At 38.8% G+C, this 20,337-nt stretch overlaps 1 protein-coding gene across 9 annotated transcripts in view; it reads left to right on the top strand.

Annotated features, from left to right (window-relative positions):
- The window catches only part of RBM20 (RNA binding motif protein 20), a 111,321-nt gene that overhangs the window by 83,105 nt on the left and 7,879 nt on the right, over window positions 1-20,337 (top strand). For 6 of the 9 annotated variants that reach the window (XM_081863393.1, XM_081863387.1, XM_081863394.1 and 3 more), the window contains 11 exons: window positions 674-1,811; window positions 4,108-4,169; window positions 4,846-4,937; window positions 6,524-6,615; window positions 7,950-8,093; window positions 9,666-9,797; window positions 11,626-11,705; window positions 12,650-13,346; window positions 15,105-15,200; window positions 18,251-18,887; window positions 19,961-20,080. In XM_081863393.1, the coding sequence (XP_081719519.1) occupies window positions 674-1,811; window positions 4,108-4,169; window positions 4,846-4,937; window positions 6,524-6,615; window positions 7,950-8,093; window positions 9,666-9,797; window positions 11,626-11,705; window positions 12,650-13,346; window positions 15,105-15,200; window positions 18,251-18,887; window positions 19,961-20,080 (3,290 nt within the window). The remainder of the gene's footprint in view (window positions 1-673; window positions 1,812-4,107; window positions 4,170-4,845; window positions 4,938-6,523; window positions 6,616-7,949; window positions 8,094-9,665; window positions 9,798-11,625; window positions 11,706-12,649; window positions 13,347-15,104; window positions 15,201-18,250; window positions 18,888-19,960; window positions 20,081-20,337) is intronic. The other 3 variants (XM_081863389.1, XM_081863388.1, XM_081863390.1) reach the window with 3 other exon arrangements.

The raw sequence follows: 20,337 nt of genomic DNA, 5'->3' as shown, positions 1-20,337 counted from the left end.
TGCTTGTGCAGTAGCAATGAATATCTGGTACCTTAAGAAACTAGGAAGCTGCCTTCTTCTGAGTCATACCATTGACCCATTTAGCTTAATATTGCTGGGACTGATGGGACTTGTAGTCATAGCTGTCAACTTTTCCCTTTTCTTGCGAGGAATCCTATTCAGAATAAGGGAATTTCCCTTTAAAAAAGGGAAAAGTTGACAGCTATGCTTGTAGTCCAACAACATCTGGAGGACACCAGGTTGGTGAAAGCTGACCTGCACTGACCGGCTTCTTATTCTGGGCAAATTTAAATTTCACTGTCTTATTTGTTACAAGGAAAGTGCCCTTCTATTAACTGCTCAGTAATGGGCTTATAAGAAAACCCACTGGATTCAATGAAGTCCTTCCATTGACCTTCGCATAGTTTTTTGGCTTGGGTCCCAAATGAACATAAGCCTCTTTTTAAATCTTTGAAACACTGATCTGCCTTTAGCATCATAACTGAAATGAATACAGTTCCAGACACATTAGGGGACGGGCTGGGTTAATAGTATGTCATAAATCAATTTCCTTCCTTCCAGGGGTTTAGCAAGGATAGATATCATGGGTAGCATCTTACCACTTAGTCATGGTGACAAGGGTCTACTGTTAAATTACTAATTTAAACTAAAACTATTGCCTGTTGTTTTGCAGTGCTGCCAAGCTTCTGGACAAGAATCTGTTCTCTGTCAGCACCCCGAATCCTCTGCTTCCTTCTCCTGCAGGTCTTCAGCTTGCTCAGCTGCAAGCCCAGCTTACCCTGCACAGGCTAAAATTGGCTCAGACAGCAGTCACCAACAACACAGCAGCTGCAACTGTCCTGAATCAAGTTCTCTCCAAAGTGGCCATGTCTCAGCCTCTGTTCAACCAATTAAGACATCCATCCATGTTTAACGCTCCTCAGGGACATGTTGGAGGGCCTGGAGTTACCAACTCTAGATTCCCACCTGGTGGAATACATTTTCCAGCACAAAACCCCGCTTTGGCAGTACCGAGTGGAACTCTGGGGCCTGTAAATAACCTTCAAAATCAAAACCCAAATGCTGTTGTCATAAATCCTTTTGGAGGTGTAATATCTCAGACAGCTGGACAACAGGCTGTAGTTATGGGACTAAATAAGTCTGGCATCTCCTCTGCTACAGGTGGATTTTATGACTATGGTAAACAAGTATTTCCCTCTGATGCAGAACAGTGCAGCCAGCATGGCTTTGTGACTACTGCGTCTCATTCAGTCCCAACTTCTTCTGGAGTTGGAACCTATGATGGTCATTTTGGTAAGCATGACAACCATCCAGGATTTCAGAAAGACTTTTATGGAGTGAGTTCTAAAGGCCAGCATACAGCTGGTGTACAGACTTTGACTTTTGCTGCTGATCCACATAATTCTCATCAGATTATAAATCAAAAAGGCGAGGCGGGTTCTATAATACATGAAACAGAAACAAAGCAGTGGGAAAATCCTTCTACTTTTCCTAGCCAAAATAAGCCTGACACCATGCCCAATGCCAGCATGTGGCCATCAACAAGTGCCCCATATGAAATAAGAAACGATCTCTACAACCCTGAAGAACCAACGCCTGACACAAAGTTCAGTGCTGGCGCTCCACTTCCTTTCAGCAGAACCAAAAGCAGTAAGCAGAATTTCAGCAACTCACGAATGAGACAGAAGCAGGAAGCAGATTTGTCAGTGAGACCTCTTCAGTCTCATGAGCTAAATGACTTTCATAGTATAGCACCTGTTTGCTTCCCTCACATCTGCACCTTATGCGATAAGAAGGTCTTTGATCTAAAGGTACGTCTTGGGGAGAACTGGACATCTTTCTAGTACTTGGAAGTGTGTTTCATTAAATTAACTCCAAGGCATTCCTGATATAAGTTGTGTAACTATTGAGTTTATTAGTTTTTTTAGTCTGTGTATTTGTGGGTTGTTACATGGGTCTTACAAGTTTACTCAAGAGCAGACCCACTGAAATGAATGACCACTACTATGTTGCGTCCATTCATTTCAGTAGGTTTCTCTGAGTAAAACTTCGTTTAATATCACCCAAAGGCTACAGTCCTAAGAAGATTTAGCCATTAAAATTAGCGGGGCTTGCTTCAAGCTAAATATGCTTTAAAACATTCTGTTAGTTGTACACTGAGGAAATTTATTATACACACAGATGGATTATAAATGTAGAACTTTCCTTATATCTGAAGCACTTTGGGGAGAAGAGCTCTAGTATTTCAATGATTTGTCAGACTGCTTCACGAAGAGCAGGTATTAAAATAGTAGATAAATTAATCACGATTCTGCAATAGCTAGGTTCTGCTCTCATCCAGTTGTCACAAGGAAGGCCATGTTATTTTATTTTACAAGATGGCTGTTTTTGTGAAATGATGAACTTCCTCCATAAGAAAATATTAATACTAATGGAGTTACATTTCTGGTGCTGGGAAAAGTGTATCCTTTAGAATAAAACTTGGTAAGAGAAATGTCTGTCCTAACTTAGCTTCTTATCTTGCCATGGTACTGTAGTAATCTACCAGCTTCTGGTACCAGTTCCATATCCTCAGGTGATATGTATTTCGAGCCTCATTCATATTTGTAAGTGATTTATATCAGATTGTTCCCCAGTATGGTGAGAAATAAACTGTTTTTAATGTTGTAACCTTCCGTGATACCTTAAGGTGATGGATAGGTAAGAAATTAATATTATTACCATCAATAAATACATAATTTGACATGTTAAGAAAAGAATAATATCTCAGGGTTGATATATTTTTCATCTTTGTTGTCAATAACTCCCCTTATTGGAAATTTTGATAAATGAACAAAGAATTTTTTGCTTTGTTTTTAAATGTCACATACATTGAAATAAATATATATTTAAAACATTTGTGGGCACTCAAAGTATATTCAGCACTTCAGAAATTTTTGCTACATTACTTTTACTCAACCTCCCTTATATGTCCTTTTAAAAAACAGAAATATTGCAGTCAGGAGATTTCTTGTCACCCGGCTTTTTTGGTTCTTGTATTTTGCAATTAAAAACAAGAAGCCTGAATACCAGTTCTGCTGCACTGTGGGGCACTGTGCAGATAGGCATGGAGGAGGAATTTGTCTGGTTTGCTCTTTTACAGTTGCTCAACCTGATCTAGTGCTCCTAATTTGCTTGTGGATAAGAATGTAACTCCCAGTCTGACTATACACTTCTTCAGATGCAGTTGAGATGCAGTTTCACTGCACAGAAATATGCATGAAAGCAATATATTATGTGACACAAAATGTTTATTTTACAAATGAATACATTGAAAATTGTGCAGTGTATGTTAAAAGCGTGTACAAAATACACTCCATTTAAATGTAGACTTCTTGTGTATTCTTTCAAAAAATAAGCATAAAATGAATTAATGAGTGAATGATGTTTGCACCTTGCTGTCCATTAGTTGCTGTATTTGTTAATTGTATGTCTACCCTGAGGTATTAACTGCTATTTTAATTCATACTGTAATTTTAATGTATTCTTTATTGTCCACCACCTTGTGATTTCAAATGAAATAAATAAATAAGAAAATGGGACAGAATGAACCTACAACTGAGCACCAGCAAGACTGAAGTGGGATGGATTTAGGTGGATCAGTCAGTCCCTTTGTGCAGATATGGCTCCTTCACATACAAAACCCCCTTCCGCAGTAGGGGTTCAGAAAACGTCCAGTCCTGTTTCAGTGCTCCTCCAGTGATACTGCTGTAAATGGGATGAGCAATTCCAGCAGCTGTTGGAGCAGCTTAATTCAGCCACAGTAGAGTCACTGGAAGGAGCACAGCAGTAGGGCTTGGCAGTTTGTGGACTCCAGCTATGGCTAGGAATTTATGGGCCTGGATACTTGCATAGTGCATGTTTGCAGAGTTTAAGTGGGTCAGATTTGTTTCATCTGGAGTAATTTCATGTCAAATTTTGGAATAGTATGGAATTTTCTACAAAAACAAAAATCCCCGGAAACTTCTAATACAGCCATTCATATGGCCTATTATAACAAATGCTGCTGCACGTGTTTTCTTCTATTTTCCCACAATTTTATTATATTTTCTCACTATTTTTACGTAGGACTGGGATCAGCATATTAAAGGAAATCTTCACATTCAAAAATGCATTGCTTTCTCAGAGAAGTGAGTGTTAAGTAAAGAAACAATTTTGTGCCTGCTTTGTGACTTATATTACTGTTTTATTTAGTTTCTTGTACAAGCTTCTTGAATTAAAGTTGTGATCTAATCATAAAACATGTTAACCATAAATACTGTGTGGATGTAAATTCTAGTAATGAACACAGGAACCTTTTGCAAATGAATGTATGTGTTTTGAATCTTCTACAGACAATGCATGCATGACAAATGACATCAAGATGTAGACTAGAGTACCGATGTCCAATTATTTGTCTTGCAAAACAACTATATTGCAAGACAGATGTATTCGCACACACACTGCTGTTCTTACTGGAAGCAGAAGGAATGCATGCTATCTCCAGATACAATTTCCATCTGAAACCCATAGCTTCACACTGGCATATGCTATTTTTGACAATCCTAACCATTATTTTGCCACTCCCACTTCATTTGCATGCTTGATCCTTATGGGTTGACATTCTTGAGGAGGCTGCAGCGAAACCAATAGTGCAAATACCCTACAAAGCAGTCCTAATACGTCAGTGATGTAATGTCCCTGGAATAACAGAATAATTTCTGGTAGTGAGCAGGGGAGTTTCTGTGATAACTCTGAGTATTTAGGCCAAGATCTTTTCCAGTTTTCCTACTGTGTTGCTGAATGTCAACCTTTGTTTCTTTTTAGTTCCAACATACGGTGTGTGCTAAGTTCAGCAGAAGGAATGCTGCACTCTTCTCCAAATAACACATCTGCATTTAATCTTTCTGGTTCCGAAGGTAAATTACAATATCAAAAATATATAATTAACAGTGCACTCCTATATATGTCTACTCAGAAGTAAGACCTTTTGAGTTGAACAAGACTTACTCCTGGTAAGTGAGCATAGGATTGCATACTTAGCCTTTTTTTAGTTGGCATACAGTTGCAGCAAGCAGGGTTACGTTTAATTGTATGTTTATTCGCACATGACATAATATTAGCTATACGTTAATGTATTTGTTCCAAGTTTTTTTAAAAAAAGCTTTATGCGATAATGTAGCATTATGCAATAATATATAAAGAAAGAACAAATATACTGTATATTTGGATATATTTATAACTGTTCTGATTGAGCCCATCCAGACATTTTTGATAGCAAATGAACTAGATCATCTGTCCAGGCGGCCACCTATCATCCAAATCATGCATACAGCCAAAGGAGAATGTCCCATAGCTCTGTCACTGTTACCATATTCTAATAAATCTTTTAAATGAAACTAAGCCTTTATAATGAATAGTAAGTCTGGTTTTATTCCTCTGACTGCTGGCTGATGATGTGCTTATTTTTGTATTCTTTACTGCTTTACTTCAATTGAATTAGTTGATTTATCTGCTTTTTATTGCCATTTTATATTACTTCAGTTTTTATATATTTAAATTTATTTAGATTTCTTATATGTAGATTTATTTTTAATACTTGTTCATCACTCTAAAAACTTTAAAGTTGAAAAATTGTTTAAAAAATAAATAAAAATCTGAAGACAGGCATGGGGAAAGTCTGAATCAGACCGCTATGCCCCCTTGGCTGTTTGCCTTTTCCAACAAAGATCCTAAAAACAACAAAGAGCACATCTCAAGGTCAGACAATGGTGCTACAGTGAATAAATCAGAACGGTGGGAGATTCAGGACAGACCAAAGGAAGTACGTACATCCTCATTCACATAATGCATAGTTAAACTATGGAGCACGCTAAACACATTCTTAGCCAATGGAATTTGATACTAAATGTTCTGGTGATGGCAACCAAGCTAGATGGTTTTAAAAGAGGCTTAAACAAAATTCATAACAGAGGATGGGGCTATCAGGGGCCATTAGTCATAATGGCTACATAGTATATCTTGGATTAGAAGTACTATGCCTTCTAAATACCAGTTCTGAATAACAAGAGAATGCTGTGCTCATTTCATATTTGTGGGCTTCCCATAGGCATTTTGTCCATTGTGAGAACAGAATTCTTGACTAGATAGTTGCTTGGTCAGTTCCAGCAGGGTTCTCCTTATGTTCATCTTGCCCAGCAGAAACAGGACCATGATGGATAGTTCATTTTGACTTGATGCTTCACTGGGCTCAGGAAATCACCCCAGCCCACCCTCTATTTGTAGAATTTCTCCAGAGAATCATGGGCAGTGGTAGCCTATCATTAGAGAAAGACTGCTATGTAGGATGGGCTTATACCTCCATGAACCTGGAAGACTGTGACAGATAGGATTTGCTTTCCCAATGTTAGAAAGATACTAGTTATTTAAGAAAGTAGCATTTCTTCATTTTTTTGTACCTCATACACATTTCTGGGTTGTCACTGAATACGTTCCATTTGTTTAGATTACACTTTAAACGTGGGGACATCATACAACTCTACACCTTCATTTGTCCAGCCAGGTTCTACGTTTTCTTCTATACCATCTGGAGTAAATGTGAGTATCTCACACAATATACTAAGTATAGTTCAGCATTCAGCTCTTAGTGAACACCAGGGTTTTCTTTAACAGCATGAAAACAATATAATTGAATATACTTGAATGATATAACAGTATTTCTAATTAATTTTGAATTAATTGCTGGCCTGCGTGTAGCCCAGGGCTGGGCCCATACTCCTTCCACATTCATGTATATGCTTCCTCTCTGTTTAAGTGATATGTAGAAAATAAAATCAAAAGACTTTAAAAGCACCCTGTAGAGCTGTGCAGTGTTAGGTTTTCAGCATTGCAATGTATCACCAGCCAAAGATCGTGATCTGGTGCTACATTGTGATGTCAGAAGGGAGGGGCGAGCTGCTTCATCCCCAGCCCTGCAAGGCGCAGGGGTGAAACCACCTCAGCTTGGAGCTAAGGCGGTTTCACCCCAGTGCTTTGTGGGCTCAGGGATGAGGCAGCTTGCTCCTACTGCCTGGCACTTCTCCACTGAGAGGAAGGCAGCTGTGTGCGCCTTAATGTAGAAGTATAATGGAGCCCCCGCCCCACCTCCAGCTTGTGCAAGCCAGAGGCTAGGTGGGGGCTCCTTTAAACTTCTCCACTGAGGTGCATACAGCTGCCCACCCCTCCGTGTAAGGGAGCCCCCACCTTGTCGCTCATGTAAGCCAGAGGCAGGGTGGGGGCTCCATTGTTTTATGGTTTCAACTTCATTTTAATGTTTCGTTTTTTATTGTTAGCCACCCTGAGAAAGGAAAGTCAGTGTATAAGAAATAATAACAACAACAACAACAATAAATAATTCATATTAACTATTTACAGTAGTATAATTATGGCTAGGATAGACTTACGGTAAATCCCATTCTCTCCTAACTGTTGACAGTGGCGTAGCGTGGGGGGTGCAGGGGGGGCCGGCCGCACCGGGCGCAACATCTGGGGGTTAGGGTTGGGGGCGCAAATCCACGGGTTAGGGGGCGCAAATCCACAGGTTAGGGGGCGCAAATCCACGGGTTAGGGGGCGCAAATCCACGGGTTAGGGGGCGCAAATTACTTGCCTTGCCCCGGGTGCTGACAACCCACGCTACGCCACTGACTGTTGATCAAGGTGTTTATTGTTACTAGATCTGATCTTAATGTATTTTGAGCAGTGTATGGAAAACTGATATGCCTGAGATATGAAATGAATGCATAGGATTACAGGAGAAAGACAACATATAGATTTGCCTTTAAGGCTTGTATTCCTATACAGTGCAAGTTAAGAAAGAGGGTTTTTTAAAGTATGCGTCTAGTTGGATGCTGTTTTAGATATCTGTCTATACATTTATTTTTAATAATTTCAGCTGCCACAAAGGAAAAGTACACCAGGTCGAGTAGTACACATCTGTAATCTTCCTGAAGGAAGCTGTACAGAGAATGATGTTATTAATCTTGGACTTCCCTTTGGAAAAGTCACTAATTATATCCTTATGAAATCCACCAATCAAGTATGTCCTTCTTTTTATTGTTTGCTATAATAAAAGCATAAATATGTACCGTAAATGTATTGTTTGAGTTTTTAACATAAATTGCATTTTCTTAAAGTGCAGTAGTTACCGGTATTTCAAAAGTGACTGTGTGTAGTTAGCTCTTTAGTTCTTCCAGAATAATTGCTTGTTTTATTTATAAGGTGAATTGTGTATACTCTAGTTCAGATGCCCAGTTTAGATCATTGTATTTTCAGATGCCTGCATATTTTACAGGAACTTTGTCAAGCAAGCACAGAACTGCATTGTAGGAGATTAGTGGCTTTAGTGACTTTTTCTCAGTGGAGGAGAACATCCTTGTATAGGTTAGGTTTTCCTGTCCACTCTTAAGAGCCAATCTTAAGGATGGATAAATCTATCGATTTTGTGTCTCTCAATTTCTCATTTTTCCTACCTCAAGTTTGCATCTCCACATTTTCACTCTAGTTTGCAAATTTATTCAGTAACTTTTCATCAGAACTGTAATGCACATTTCTCCTGATAATACACATTTTGGGTGCAATATTGGCCTTTATATAGATATACATACATTTTTAGAAGTAGTTTTTCTTTATATAATTCATTTTTGTATGCTGTTTTCACTAGGCATGCTTTCTCCTAATATAAACATTTTTGTACACATTATTTGGTTGGAAAAATGCATTGTAAAATCCAGAAGTGTGAAATTTGAAGGAAGGCTGTTTCAGTGTGCATGTTGTTTTAAGGAATGCGATTTAGGTAGGTTCATATTGAAATACAAAGTGAACCAAATTTCTCTCCAACCCCTATCATGGTTAAGGAAGAGAAACTTTAAACCCAATCTCCAGTTCAGATGACATGCTAAGCCACACCTTGATTTAGCTGCTGCACTGTGCTCAAAGGACCAAGGCAGAGCAAAGCAGGTACAGGCTGCTCTCCAGAATGCACCAGTTTGCACAGCTTCAGTAAACCACTTTTGGGATTACCATGATGTGTAAATGAGGCCAATGTTCCTTTCCTTCTCCATATAGTTTATAGTTAAACTGTAGTAATCAATTACCATTTTTTAAAAACCCACATTATGAGTTTGCGTTCTACTAATTTTTTTGTGCCCGGTCCCATGAAAATTACTTGAAATCTTTCACAGGGCTCGGGATATATTTTTCCTTGTGTGGCTAGACGCAAAGAAGGGCAAGGCTCTTGTACCGTTAGTACAAGATGGAAATCTTAGCAGACTGTCCTTTCAACATCCCTGATTACAAGATGCATCTACCAAGCTACTTTCTTTCACATATCAGTAGAAGATACTTGTGTCTTGTCTTTCTGTGTAACTAAAATTATGCCTGTGTGTGTGTGTGTGTGTACACACACACACACACACACACACACACACACACACACAAACATCTTGATTAGTAGAGAAATAAGTGTGTCTACTTATCAACACATAAATAGCACAATATATTAAGATAATCTTTCTATTTATTCTAATGATCTTCACTTTAATATACTATGAAGATGCAGTTTTTGTCATGTTTTTCTTTTTTTACTAATACAGTTTCTGTATTATAACAGGCTTTTCTAGAAATGGCCTACACTGAGGCAGCTCAGGCTATGGTGCAGTACTACAAAGAAAAACCTGCAATGATAAACGATGACAAATTGCTCATTAGAATGTCTAAAAGATACAGAGAACTTCAGTTGAAGGTAAATAAATTAGTTATCCTGTCTTTCTGTGAATTTTGGTGTTAGTTGTTCAACTTCTTTCATTGCTAGTATGTTGTTTTCAGATAAGCTTTCATAAATTTTTTTCTACAGTTTTCCCCTTCACCACGTCATTGTTTATATACCTGTGGTATCATTTATTGGACAAGCCTGCCTTTTCTGCTTAGACTGAGTATAAGACTAAAGTATTGGACAAATAAGTAAAGGTAAAGGTACCCCTGGCCGTACGGGCCAGTCTTGACAGACTCTAGGGTTGTGTGCTCATCTCACTCTAGAGGCCGGGAGCCAGCGCTGTCCGCAGACACTTCCAGGTCACGTGGCCAGCGTGACGAAGCTGCTCTGGTGAGCCAGCGCAGCACACGGAAACGCCATTTACCTTCCTGCTAGTAAGCGGTCCCTATTTATCTACTTGCACCCGGGGTGCTTTCGAACTGCTAGGTTGGCAGGCGCTGGGACCAAGCAACGGGAGCGTGGATTCGAACCACCGACCATGCGATCGGCAAGTCCGATATTGGACAAATAAGACCCCTGATTTCTCCCATAGACTCCATCTGCACTGTCTATACATTTAAAGAGCTATCATAGTATTTTAAACAGTCATGGTTCCCTGCAAAGAATCCTTGGGAACAGTAGATTGTTAAGAGTGCTGAGAGTTGTTAGAAGACCCCTATTGCCCTCACATACCCTGTGTTCCCTGGGAATTGGGATTGATAGTTAATCACTCTTGGTAATAAACTCCTGTGTAGAGAAGATTTCAGCAAAACTTTATCTATGGGGCTTTTCTGTAAACAATACATCAACGGAAACGTGTAGCTTGTGCCATTGCTGATGAGTTGTGTGACATGTTTGTCGTTTTTATTAAAAAGGCATTTTTGTAGCCAGTGTTAGTCAGTGGGCTCTCATAAGTATGTCGTCCGCATGTGCTCCGTATGAAGCTGCTGTGAAAGGAGTGAGTGTGGGCTGAATGGAATGTTGGGTGGGTAAGAATAAATGCCAAGTGAAGATGATCAGTTTGGTACTTGTAATGTGGAATGGTAGCTTCAGCTGCATGGCTGCTTCAGTTCTGTAGGCTCCATGTGTCTGTTCCAGCGAACAGACAAATCTGGGACTTCTTCTTTTGTGTGTTCTGGAACCTCTGTAGTGTGGTGCTGCCGACAGAGGCAGAGGTCGGCACAGCACTCAGGTCAACAACTTGGGGTGGGTGCTCCCCCTAAAAAAAAGGTCAACAAGTTCTGGCACCTCTTTCTATAGAAAAAAAGCCCTGTCCAGAACTAACCACAGGATGAGATACTATACCATATAATTATTGTCTAAATAATGTGTCTATTAGGGCTCTTAATAGCTGTAATTTCTCAGCAGTTTGAGTGGAAATGTAAAGCCACTAGCCAGCAATGGATGCTATGGTGGGGCAGCAGACTTGCTTGACCTGCAACCGTATCACTCCTGCTTACCAGGAGGGGCAAGGTTGGTGTACTGCAAATGCACTGTGCCCTCTTTGCTCCTTCTCCTCTGCCTCCTGGTCTGCAGCAGCAGCATGACTGATGCAATGTCAGGTATTATGCTGCTGCCTTCACCACCATCTTGTACTGTCCTTAGCAACTTCTTTAACCAAATGGTTTCTTGCCAATTGAATAATTGTTTTTAGTTGATTAGTTTTCTCTTATTCAACAGTAAGAAACTAAGTCATAGCATTCTGCAAAGTAAGCATAATAAAATAATTGAAAATATTCATACCAGTGCTTCTCTTTAAATAGCTTGAAGTGTGAAGCTTATTTACAATTATTAATCTGTATGTTTATATTTGGCTTAGAAACCAGGTAAGAATGTGGCAGCAATAATCCAAGACATCCATTCTCAGAGGGAGCGGGACATGTTGCGGGAGACAGACAGGTATTACACAATGTTAACAGTTGATGGCAGAAAGACGCTGAGATTGCTTTATAGAACTTTATAGAACTTTATAGAAGATGCTTTTGAATAATACAAAAATAGGCAGACAGGAGACATTTCTGCAAGTCTAAAGCTAGGAACAACAGCTTTTACTTTTTTGATTTGAAATGTGTTTTTTGAAAAGTTAAGAGACTTAAAAATTGTTTGCTATACAGCGATACCTCGGGTTACGAACTTAATTCATTCTGGAGGTCCTTTCTTAACCTGAAACCGTTCTTAACCTGAGGAGTGCTTTCACTAATGGGGTGTCCTGCTGCTGCTGCGCCACTGGCGCGTGATTTCCATTCTTATCCTGGGGCAAAGTTCGCAATCCGAGGTACTACTTCTGGGTTAGCTGAGTTTGTTACTTGAAGCGTTTGTAACCTGAGGTACCACTGTGTTAAGAAAATGCATGCTGAAATACTGACATTGTCAGTAAAATCTGCTGAGCACAAACTACAACGTGTTTCTGAAATTTTCAAGAAGAAAATGCCAAATGCACAGACACTGTGAAATACCAGTTTTAAATAAAATATTAATCCACTTTCTATTGTTTCCTGTTTATTGTTGTCTGTAGTTAAGAAAAAAACTAGTAGATGAACTCATAAATTATCTTTTTACTTGTAGTTAAGGTACTTGTAGTTAAGGTATTTTAGTCATTCTCTAGAGCTAATATATGTAGATGGCTGGATATGCATTCAGTTCAAAATCATCAGATTGTTTGGTTATGTGAACAAATCTTAATGTCCTTAAGATTGTTACTGGATAGTGTAATGTTTTACGATGGTATGAACTGCTTTGGTGTTTCTGTCTTGTGATTGAAAAGTGGTATAAAATATTATAAAACTATTATAAAACAACGATAAGAATAATAAGTAGCATCCTTCTTTTTCTTTGTGTTATAGATATGGACCTGAAAGGCCTCGGTCTCGCAGCCCTATAAGCCGTTCTCTTTCCCCGAGATCACACACTCCAAGCTTTACTTCCTGCAGTTCCCCACATAGTCCGCTGAGCACAAACTGGACAGACTGGGGAAATGGAAGAGAGCAATGGGATCAGTCTTCATATTCCCGAAGGGAGGAAGAAAGAGACTCAATGCCCTGGAGAGAGAATGGGGAAGAGAAAAGAGATAGAACTGACACATGGGTGCATGAGAGAAAACATTATGTGCGCCATTTGGATAAACTAGACTCGGAAGAACGTTCTGAAGGAACCAGAAGCTACAGAGAAAAATATTTAAGAGGGGTGTCACCAAGTGCAAAGGGGATTCATGGTTTGCCTGGATATAAGAACAGAGAAGAAGACTATTATAGGAAACCAACAAAGCAAAAATCCGATAAGTATTCAAAACAGACACTGGATACAGCTCCAAAGTGTAAAAGGAAGGAAGAAGCAAGATTGAAAGAACAGAAGCATTCTCACTGTGAAGATCCAACAAGAGAAGAAAAATTAGAACAGAAACCCAACAAGGTCCCTGACAGTATCAAACAAAAGCAAAGTGATAAGGAAAAATTCAAGGATTCTGATAAAAAGTCAGAGGAAGAAGTACCTGATGAGGCTGAAAGAGTTAATGTGAAGACAAGGGCAGGAACTGAAAATGAGGTAATAAGTGATTTAAGTTACTATTGGAAAATTTTATGAGACACACTGTAATTAAAAGTACCTCTTCTAAAAAATAACTTGGTGTGAATTTACAGAATGAACATGCACAGATGTAAATTAGACTCCCATCAACACTGTCTCTCCTTGCTTATTTCTACAAATCAGATTAAATAACCCCTCCCCCCCATGTTGCAGGCATCACCTCCTAGTGCATATGATATGATATGATATGATATGATATGATATGATATGATATGATGATATATTATTTGTGTGTGTGTGTATTTGTTGTGTTGATTATATGTCACCACTTTGTCATTCTGCCAGTGAACAACCTCAACGGAACTGACTATTTAAGAATTTGTGTGTTGTTTATTTGTTAATTAAGGGATTTGAAATTAGGAGCAAATGTTGTTGTTAAGTAAAATCATAAGGACATACAAACTAAAGTTTCCAATGGAATAGAATAGAAAAAGATACCCCAAAAACATATTGCAACAGTTTAATTTAGAATTCCTGGTGCAGATTATCACTATGGAACGGCAGTCACATTTGATAAAATTTGCATAAACTATTTACTGCAATGTTCAGTACAGCTCTATATCCCTGCCCAGTGTATCATTAATTATGCTGAGAAATGACTTACTGTTAATTATAATCAAATTACTTTTACAATATTTCCCATTATAATTACTGTCCTGAGAACTGGATCACATTCATTTTTATTTCATAACTGTCATAATGTGGAAGGTAATTCACTGATTTTGTGACATTTTAAAATAGCAAATACTTACCTTAATTTGTACACGTTAAGAACGTGCATTCCTACAGTACAATTTTACAGTGAATGGACTTGTCTGGATCTTCTGATAACTCCAGTATTCAGCATTATTATTTTGCCCTTTGTAGCTGGGAACCTAAGATCAGCTTAAGTTCACAAAGAGGTGGGGAGGGGAGGGGAGGATTGCAGAGTGCAGTAAAAATAAAAAAAATAAAAATAGGCGAAGACAGACAAAACAGTTTTACAGCAGCAAGCAAGTTGAATCTGGAAGCGCTGTGTTAAATCCGAATGTAGTAATCTTCTCCAGGGGTCTAGCTCTGAAAAAACAGGGGTTCTCTAGGCTTGCAGAAAAATCTGGCTGTGTCCAGCACTGGTTGAGTGGCATCTCATCATATTATCAATAAAGCTTCCTGCTGTCAAACACCCAGAGTAGTTTATAATTTGTGTTCAAATAACACAATGAATGGATTGATAGATGGACTTGCAGCTCTCTAATTCTAAAAAAGCAAAACAAAACCAGGTAACCCATCTGATAACCTGGGAGAAAGGGCAATACTAAGAGCTTATCCACACTTCCTCTTGTTCCACTGCTTTCCCCCAGGGAAAACTGCTCTTTAGAACTCAGTTGGAGCAAGTGACAATTGGGTTTTCTGCACATTCCCGTTTGTTCTTATTTAGAACTCAAGAGCAGATTTTCCCTGGGAAAGCAGTAGGGCAAGGGGAAAATTGCTCAGACCCATGCCTAGAAAGCATGAGTCAAGCAGAATATTGCCAAGACCCATGCTTTCTAGGCACAGGACAAGTGGAAGTGTGGATGAGGCCTCCACTAAATCAGCATTTGATTTTCTGGTATGTACCATCCATCCCTCAAATTGTGAAGGCGGGAGGAAGAGGGCTCACATCATGAATAAGGGATGCAATGTAAGTTCACTTTTTATATTACATCTGTCTTCACCCATAGACAATCTCTGTCTTAGGTTAAAAAAAAATATTCTAATATGGAGATACCCTTTCCCGCAAATAAGCAGATGAAAGAAGCAGAAGATCCTATGGAAAACTCAAGAAAAGAAAAGGTGAGATTTATATGTTCATGGGCCTTGATATCAGATGTAAAATTTGTTTGTTTGAAAATTTCTTGAGTCACTTGGCTGCCAGATATTCAATATATAATCAAAACCATGAAAAATACAAACAACACTAAAATCAGATAGAAACACATAGCACAATGAAGGCACAAATCTTCAGGAAGTCAACACATTCATGAGCATGGCCTCTGGTGTGTCGCTTTAAAACAGGATCTTCACAGTGGCAGCACCTCAACAGTAGGATATTTTCCCCCACTAGGGAAGTGTGATCATATCTAATACTGTCAAATTTCAGATTTTAGCTGAAAATGTTTTTGTTCATCCAGACTTTGGGTACATATGTTTTGTATGGGTCTTGTATTACTTTGCTGCTGTGTAAAGTTATAATTTTAATCATGCTGTTTTTAAATGTTTTAAATTATTGTGTACAATTGCTGTGCTTTTTATTATATTGATGACTGCCCTGGGCTCCATCATGAGGAAGGGTGGTCTATTAAGAATAGCAATAGCCAGTACGGTTATATTAATTTTTAAAAAAACAGCCACCAGATTTATTTGATTAATTAATTTTTGTAAATAGTTAAGTTTTTGTGTGACCCCTAAAAGCCAGAAATGCAATTACAATCTGGGGAGCAAATTCTAACTTTTACTGAAAAGAAGTTAATGCAGAAGGCGGCTCTCTGTATCGCACAGAGAACCCAAGCTGTTTAGGATTTTAAGGGCAATAAGCAGCACTTTGAATTGGGTCTGGAAGGGCACTTCCAAAAGTATTTGGGTGTGGGGATGACACTCATTGTTGTGTGAGGAGGACTTCCCTTCCATCTCTTCCTCCCATAACTCTCCACATCCAAATCTGCTCCAGAAAGTACCCCAAACCTCTGCATCATTTTATGGGAGTATGTGGGATGCTGCAGGGGCGAAGATCCATTGCTCCAATGGTGTGTATTCTGCTTGTAGAAGGACACTACTGGATTTCACCCAAAGGCTTTACAAATTATGTCATCATGACCTTTGCTTCTTTGGACAGATCCTCAGACTCTTTTTTTAGTTGTTCTCTACATACTTAGATTGCTTTGAATACTTGGCACTGGCTTTCAAAAATTTGGCGTCTTTGAAAAGCTATAGAGTTTTAAAAATTAAATCCAAGCATTAGGCCAACTTGTCACTTTGAGCAGGAGCAAATTAAATAAAGTTAAAGTGAGAACTTATTGAAAGGATTCATAAGTGAAAAGTCCAGCTCTGAAGAAACATAGGCCAATGTCCTTGGATGTTTTCCAGCATCATATCTTTAGGGTCATGAGCTGATCATCAGATGTGAAAGCTAGCAGTATCTATAGCAGCAGGAAACTGATCTCCCAAGAGTATCTGCCCTCCGCGCCTTTCTAGGACACTAGAAGGATAGGTTTAATAGAGCAAACAGGAGAGAAACAAATAGGCTTAGCTTTTATATTTTTGGAAGTCTCCTTCCCCCAACCCTTTACAATTGCTCCTCCCAAGGCATATGACAAAAATTGTCATAACATTGAAAAATAGTAAGGTCAAAAGTTCAAATGGGACTATAACAGCAGAGCCATAAGCACACTGCATTGGGCACACATAAGGATTCTAACAGCTGATGTGCGCCATATGCAGCCTTTTGAACAGAAGCAAAAGTTGTTAGGCAAAACGTTCCTCTGGCTGATATCAAAATCTTTTTTCAAGTTTGAATCATCATCCATCTAAAAATTCCTAGCATTTCTGCCAGCCTGTTTTATCATAAATGATAGGGTGCTAGTGAAAACCATACAGATTCTTCAGTGCTGGCTGATTCACATTGGGACTGGTAGGGCGGAAAGCAGGGAGGCTGAGAGTAGGAAAAGCCAATGAGGGGCAGAGCTGGAACCAGTGAGGGGCAGAGCCAACTAATTCTACTTTGAATCCCTTTGTTGTTATTTATTAAATTTATATACCACCCTTCCACCTAAGATCAGCGTGCTTTACAGTATAAAAACACAAAAGATATAAAATAATAACAAAACAAACAAACAAAAACAATACCCCCCAACATATTTTAAAGGCCATAGATGGATTAATCAGACAAAGGCACAGATGAAGAAGAATGTTTTTACCTGGTGCCTAAAGATATGTAATGAAGATGCCAGGAGAGTCTCCCTGGAGAGAGCATTCCACAAATGAGGAGCCACCACAGAAAAGGCCTTTTCTCGTGTGGCCACTCTCCAGACCATCTTCATCTACAAGGGCAACGCTGAGACACTAAGAAGAAGGTAACACACAGTGCATCCCCTGGACTGGTTGTAAATAAGCAAACAGGTGGGGCAGACTGTGGATAATGGGGCAGTTCCCCGCTTGGCCTAATGGAACAGCCTCACCTGCGGTTCCTCATTGTTGTGATATACCAGGAGTGGCAGGCTATAAAATTGACTAAGCCAAATGTTATGCACAGGCATGGAATCTGGAGGAGGTTATAATAGAGTTGAGAAATTGGATTAAAAACAACTGCTGGTGCCAAGAGAGAAAAATACCTGGGCCTTAGTATTAGTGGAATGTGCAGGACCTGTATATGGTAATCATCTTGGTCTACAAACCCAAATACAAAAGGATCTAGAATAGATTGTTCAGACTGTGGCAGGAATCCACCTAGCACTCATGGGAAAATGTGGTGTTATCTCTTAGAGCAATCAAATGAAACCTTAACACATGGCATGATAAAAGTCCATAATTTTATCAGGACAAGTTACTTGTTCTTTACTGTTATAAGAATTGTTTTCTCAAAATGTATATTCTGTATCATGAAAATAAATAAAAACAGTATTTTAAAAAAGGGGGAAGCAGAAGTTTTCAAACTCCAAATGTGCACAACAACAACAACAACAACAACAACAACAACAACAGGGGGGAGAGGGAACATGTTAGCCTGTGTCTTGCTGTGACTCATTATTAAAATAATGAACCATGGTGTGTTGTTGCATCTGAACTGGACCTCCAATAATATCCTCTTTATTGACATATTCACAATGGGATATACATCTTTGTTACAGGACTGGGAGAGCGGAAGTGAGATGGAAGCTGAGACCTGGTATCCAACTAATATGGAAGAGCTAGTAACTGTAGATGAGGTGGGAGAAGACGACCTTATAATGGAACCGGATATAACTGAACTTGAAGAAATAGTAACAGTAGGTCAGAAAGACCAAGAATGTCCTTTAGTGAGTTCTTTAGCTGCTGGATTACAGGTGAAGAATGAGCACAGCTTATTAAGTGGAAGTGAAGACAAATCAAACGCAATGGAATCAAGCTTAGGGTCAGAAGAGGAAAACGCAGGGGATCTCCCTGGCTCTGAAGGTGATAATGCAGCTGATAAAGCACCACATCTAAATCTGGACACTGAGCAGAAGCCAGATGAATTGCAAGAAGACAGACCTCTAAGGGATTCTGATTACCATGATAAGCAAAGAAAAATAAAAGAAAGCACTAACATTCATTTAAGGATGGAAGAGCAGTGTGTATCTTCTGATCCTCCAAAAGAAGAGCTCTTCCAGCCGAATGACACACTCGTAGGTGATGATAAAGCAATGGAATCATTAGAAAGCGAGAGTAGAAAAGCTATGGAAATGCTGGTAAAAAACTCCCAGGAGGAAACAAGCTGTGGAAGTCAGGAACATCAAAAGGCACCGGGTAACTAGTATATTTTTCCTTCTCTCCCTTTGCTAGATTAGTTTTGTTGTCCTTTTTCTGTTCAGCGTTTTTAGTTATTTTGTCATTAAGAGTAAACATTGTTCAAAGCGTTGTGATTTTCCTAGGAAGAAACTCAGTTGAAGAACAGGACTGTCAAAATTAAGGTTCTTATTCAGATGGTGTCAAGGAAATTAGATATGTATCAAGCAAGTGTTCTGGAAGAGACATCCGTTATTATGGTCACTTCTGGGTTCATACAAGTTGAGCTGAACCTTTGGAGCATCCAGCTTAAATTACTTAGAATTGTTAATGGGAAGACCAGGTCAACAACTAAATTATTTATGTCTGGTTGATAAAAAAATATTCCTTAGATATCTTTAAAAGATTAATTTGGCATGAAATGGCTTTTGGGATTGCCACATTTCATTATTTTTTCATGCCAGAGCATAATAATTTATTTTTCCTGATTTGTTTTTGTTACCCATATGTTTCTTTGTTCATGATTTATGTTAATAGTTCAGAATTTATTGTTCTAGTCAAAGGCCATGGCTGTAACTGGTATTCAGACAGTGGGGTTGTGGTTCAGATGTTGTATAGCCTCAAGACACAGCTAACTTCAAATATCTTTATCTAGCTGATCTTTGTGACAATTTGAATTCAGATGTGTCCCATACAGGCACAGCACAAAACAACCTGTTACTTTTGGCAAACTATCATGTTTCTCTTCTCAATAACCGAGGCTCAGATTGTAGGAGTCCTTCTGACAGATCTTCAAACCTCAAAGAGCTTGCCAACTTCTAAAGCCTAGAGTTGCCATCTGTTCACCTAAAAATTATAGCTATTCCTTATTGAGGTCTGAAACAAGAGAGGATATGTATATACATTGTACCTCTCAAAAAACACTGGAATCCAATGTATGTCAACCATGTCATCTGAATTCTCTTTAAAACTTGATTTGGGGGGGGGGATATTTAGTGTAGAAGCAACACTGGATTGATCTAGAAAATATGTTGGGTTCAGGTTATAAATATTGCACGGAACTGATTTTACTCAGTATGCTTTTGCTTTCAAAGCAAATTGTAGGTATCAGGAAATGAAAACTACTGACTTCCCAGAAGTAGAATCCAAAAGATCTTACTTTTCACCATCATGGGAACAAGAAGATGTGTTTACGGAGCTCAGCATTCCGCTAGGTATGTCTCAGTACAAGCGATACACATTTAACTCTTTACAATACATTTGTTTTGCAAGAAAACAATGGTATCTGTTTCAGATCATTTAAAAGAGTTATTTAAAAGAGCTTCTGAAAAGAGAAGTTTCTGTTGCTCTCACTCAGTTGGCATATATATTAATAGCGGTGTTTAGTCAGGTTAGGGACATAAGGGGAAAGAATAAATTAAAAATAAACAGAGTCAAGTCAACCTTTTGATTTTCTCCAGAGGCAATGAAT

Source organism: Podarcis erhardii (assembly GCF_964252035.2).
Source record: "Podarcis erhardii genome assembly, chromosome: 5".
Lineage (NCBI taxonomy): Eukaryota > Metazoa > Chordata > Lepidosauria > Squamata > Lacertidae > Podarcis > Podarcis erhardii.
The sequence above is the reverse complement of the archived record's forward strand: the minus strand, read 5'-3'. Positions and strand labels throughout refer to the sequence as shown.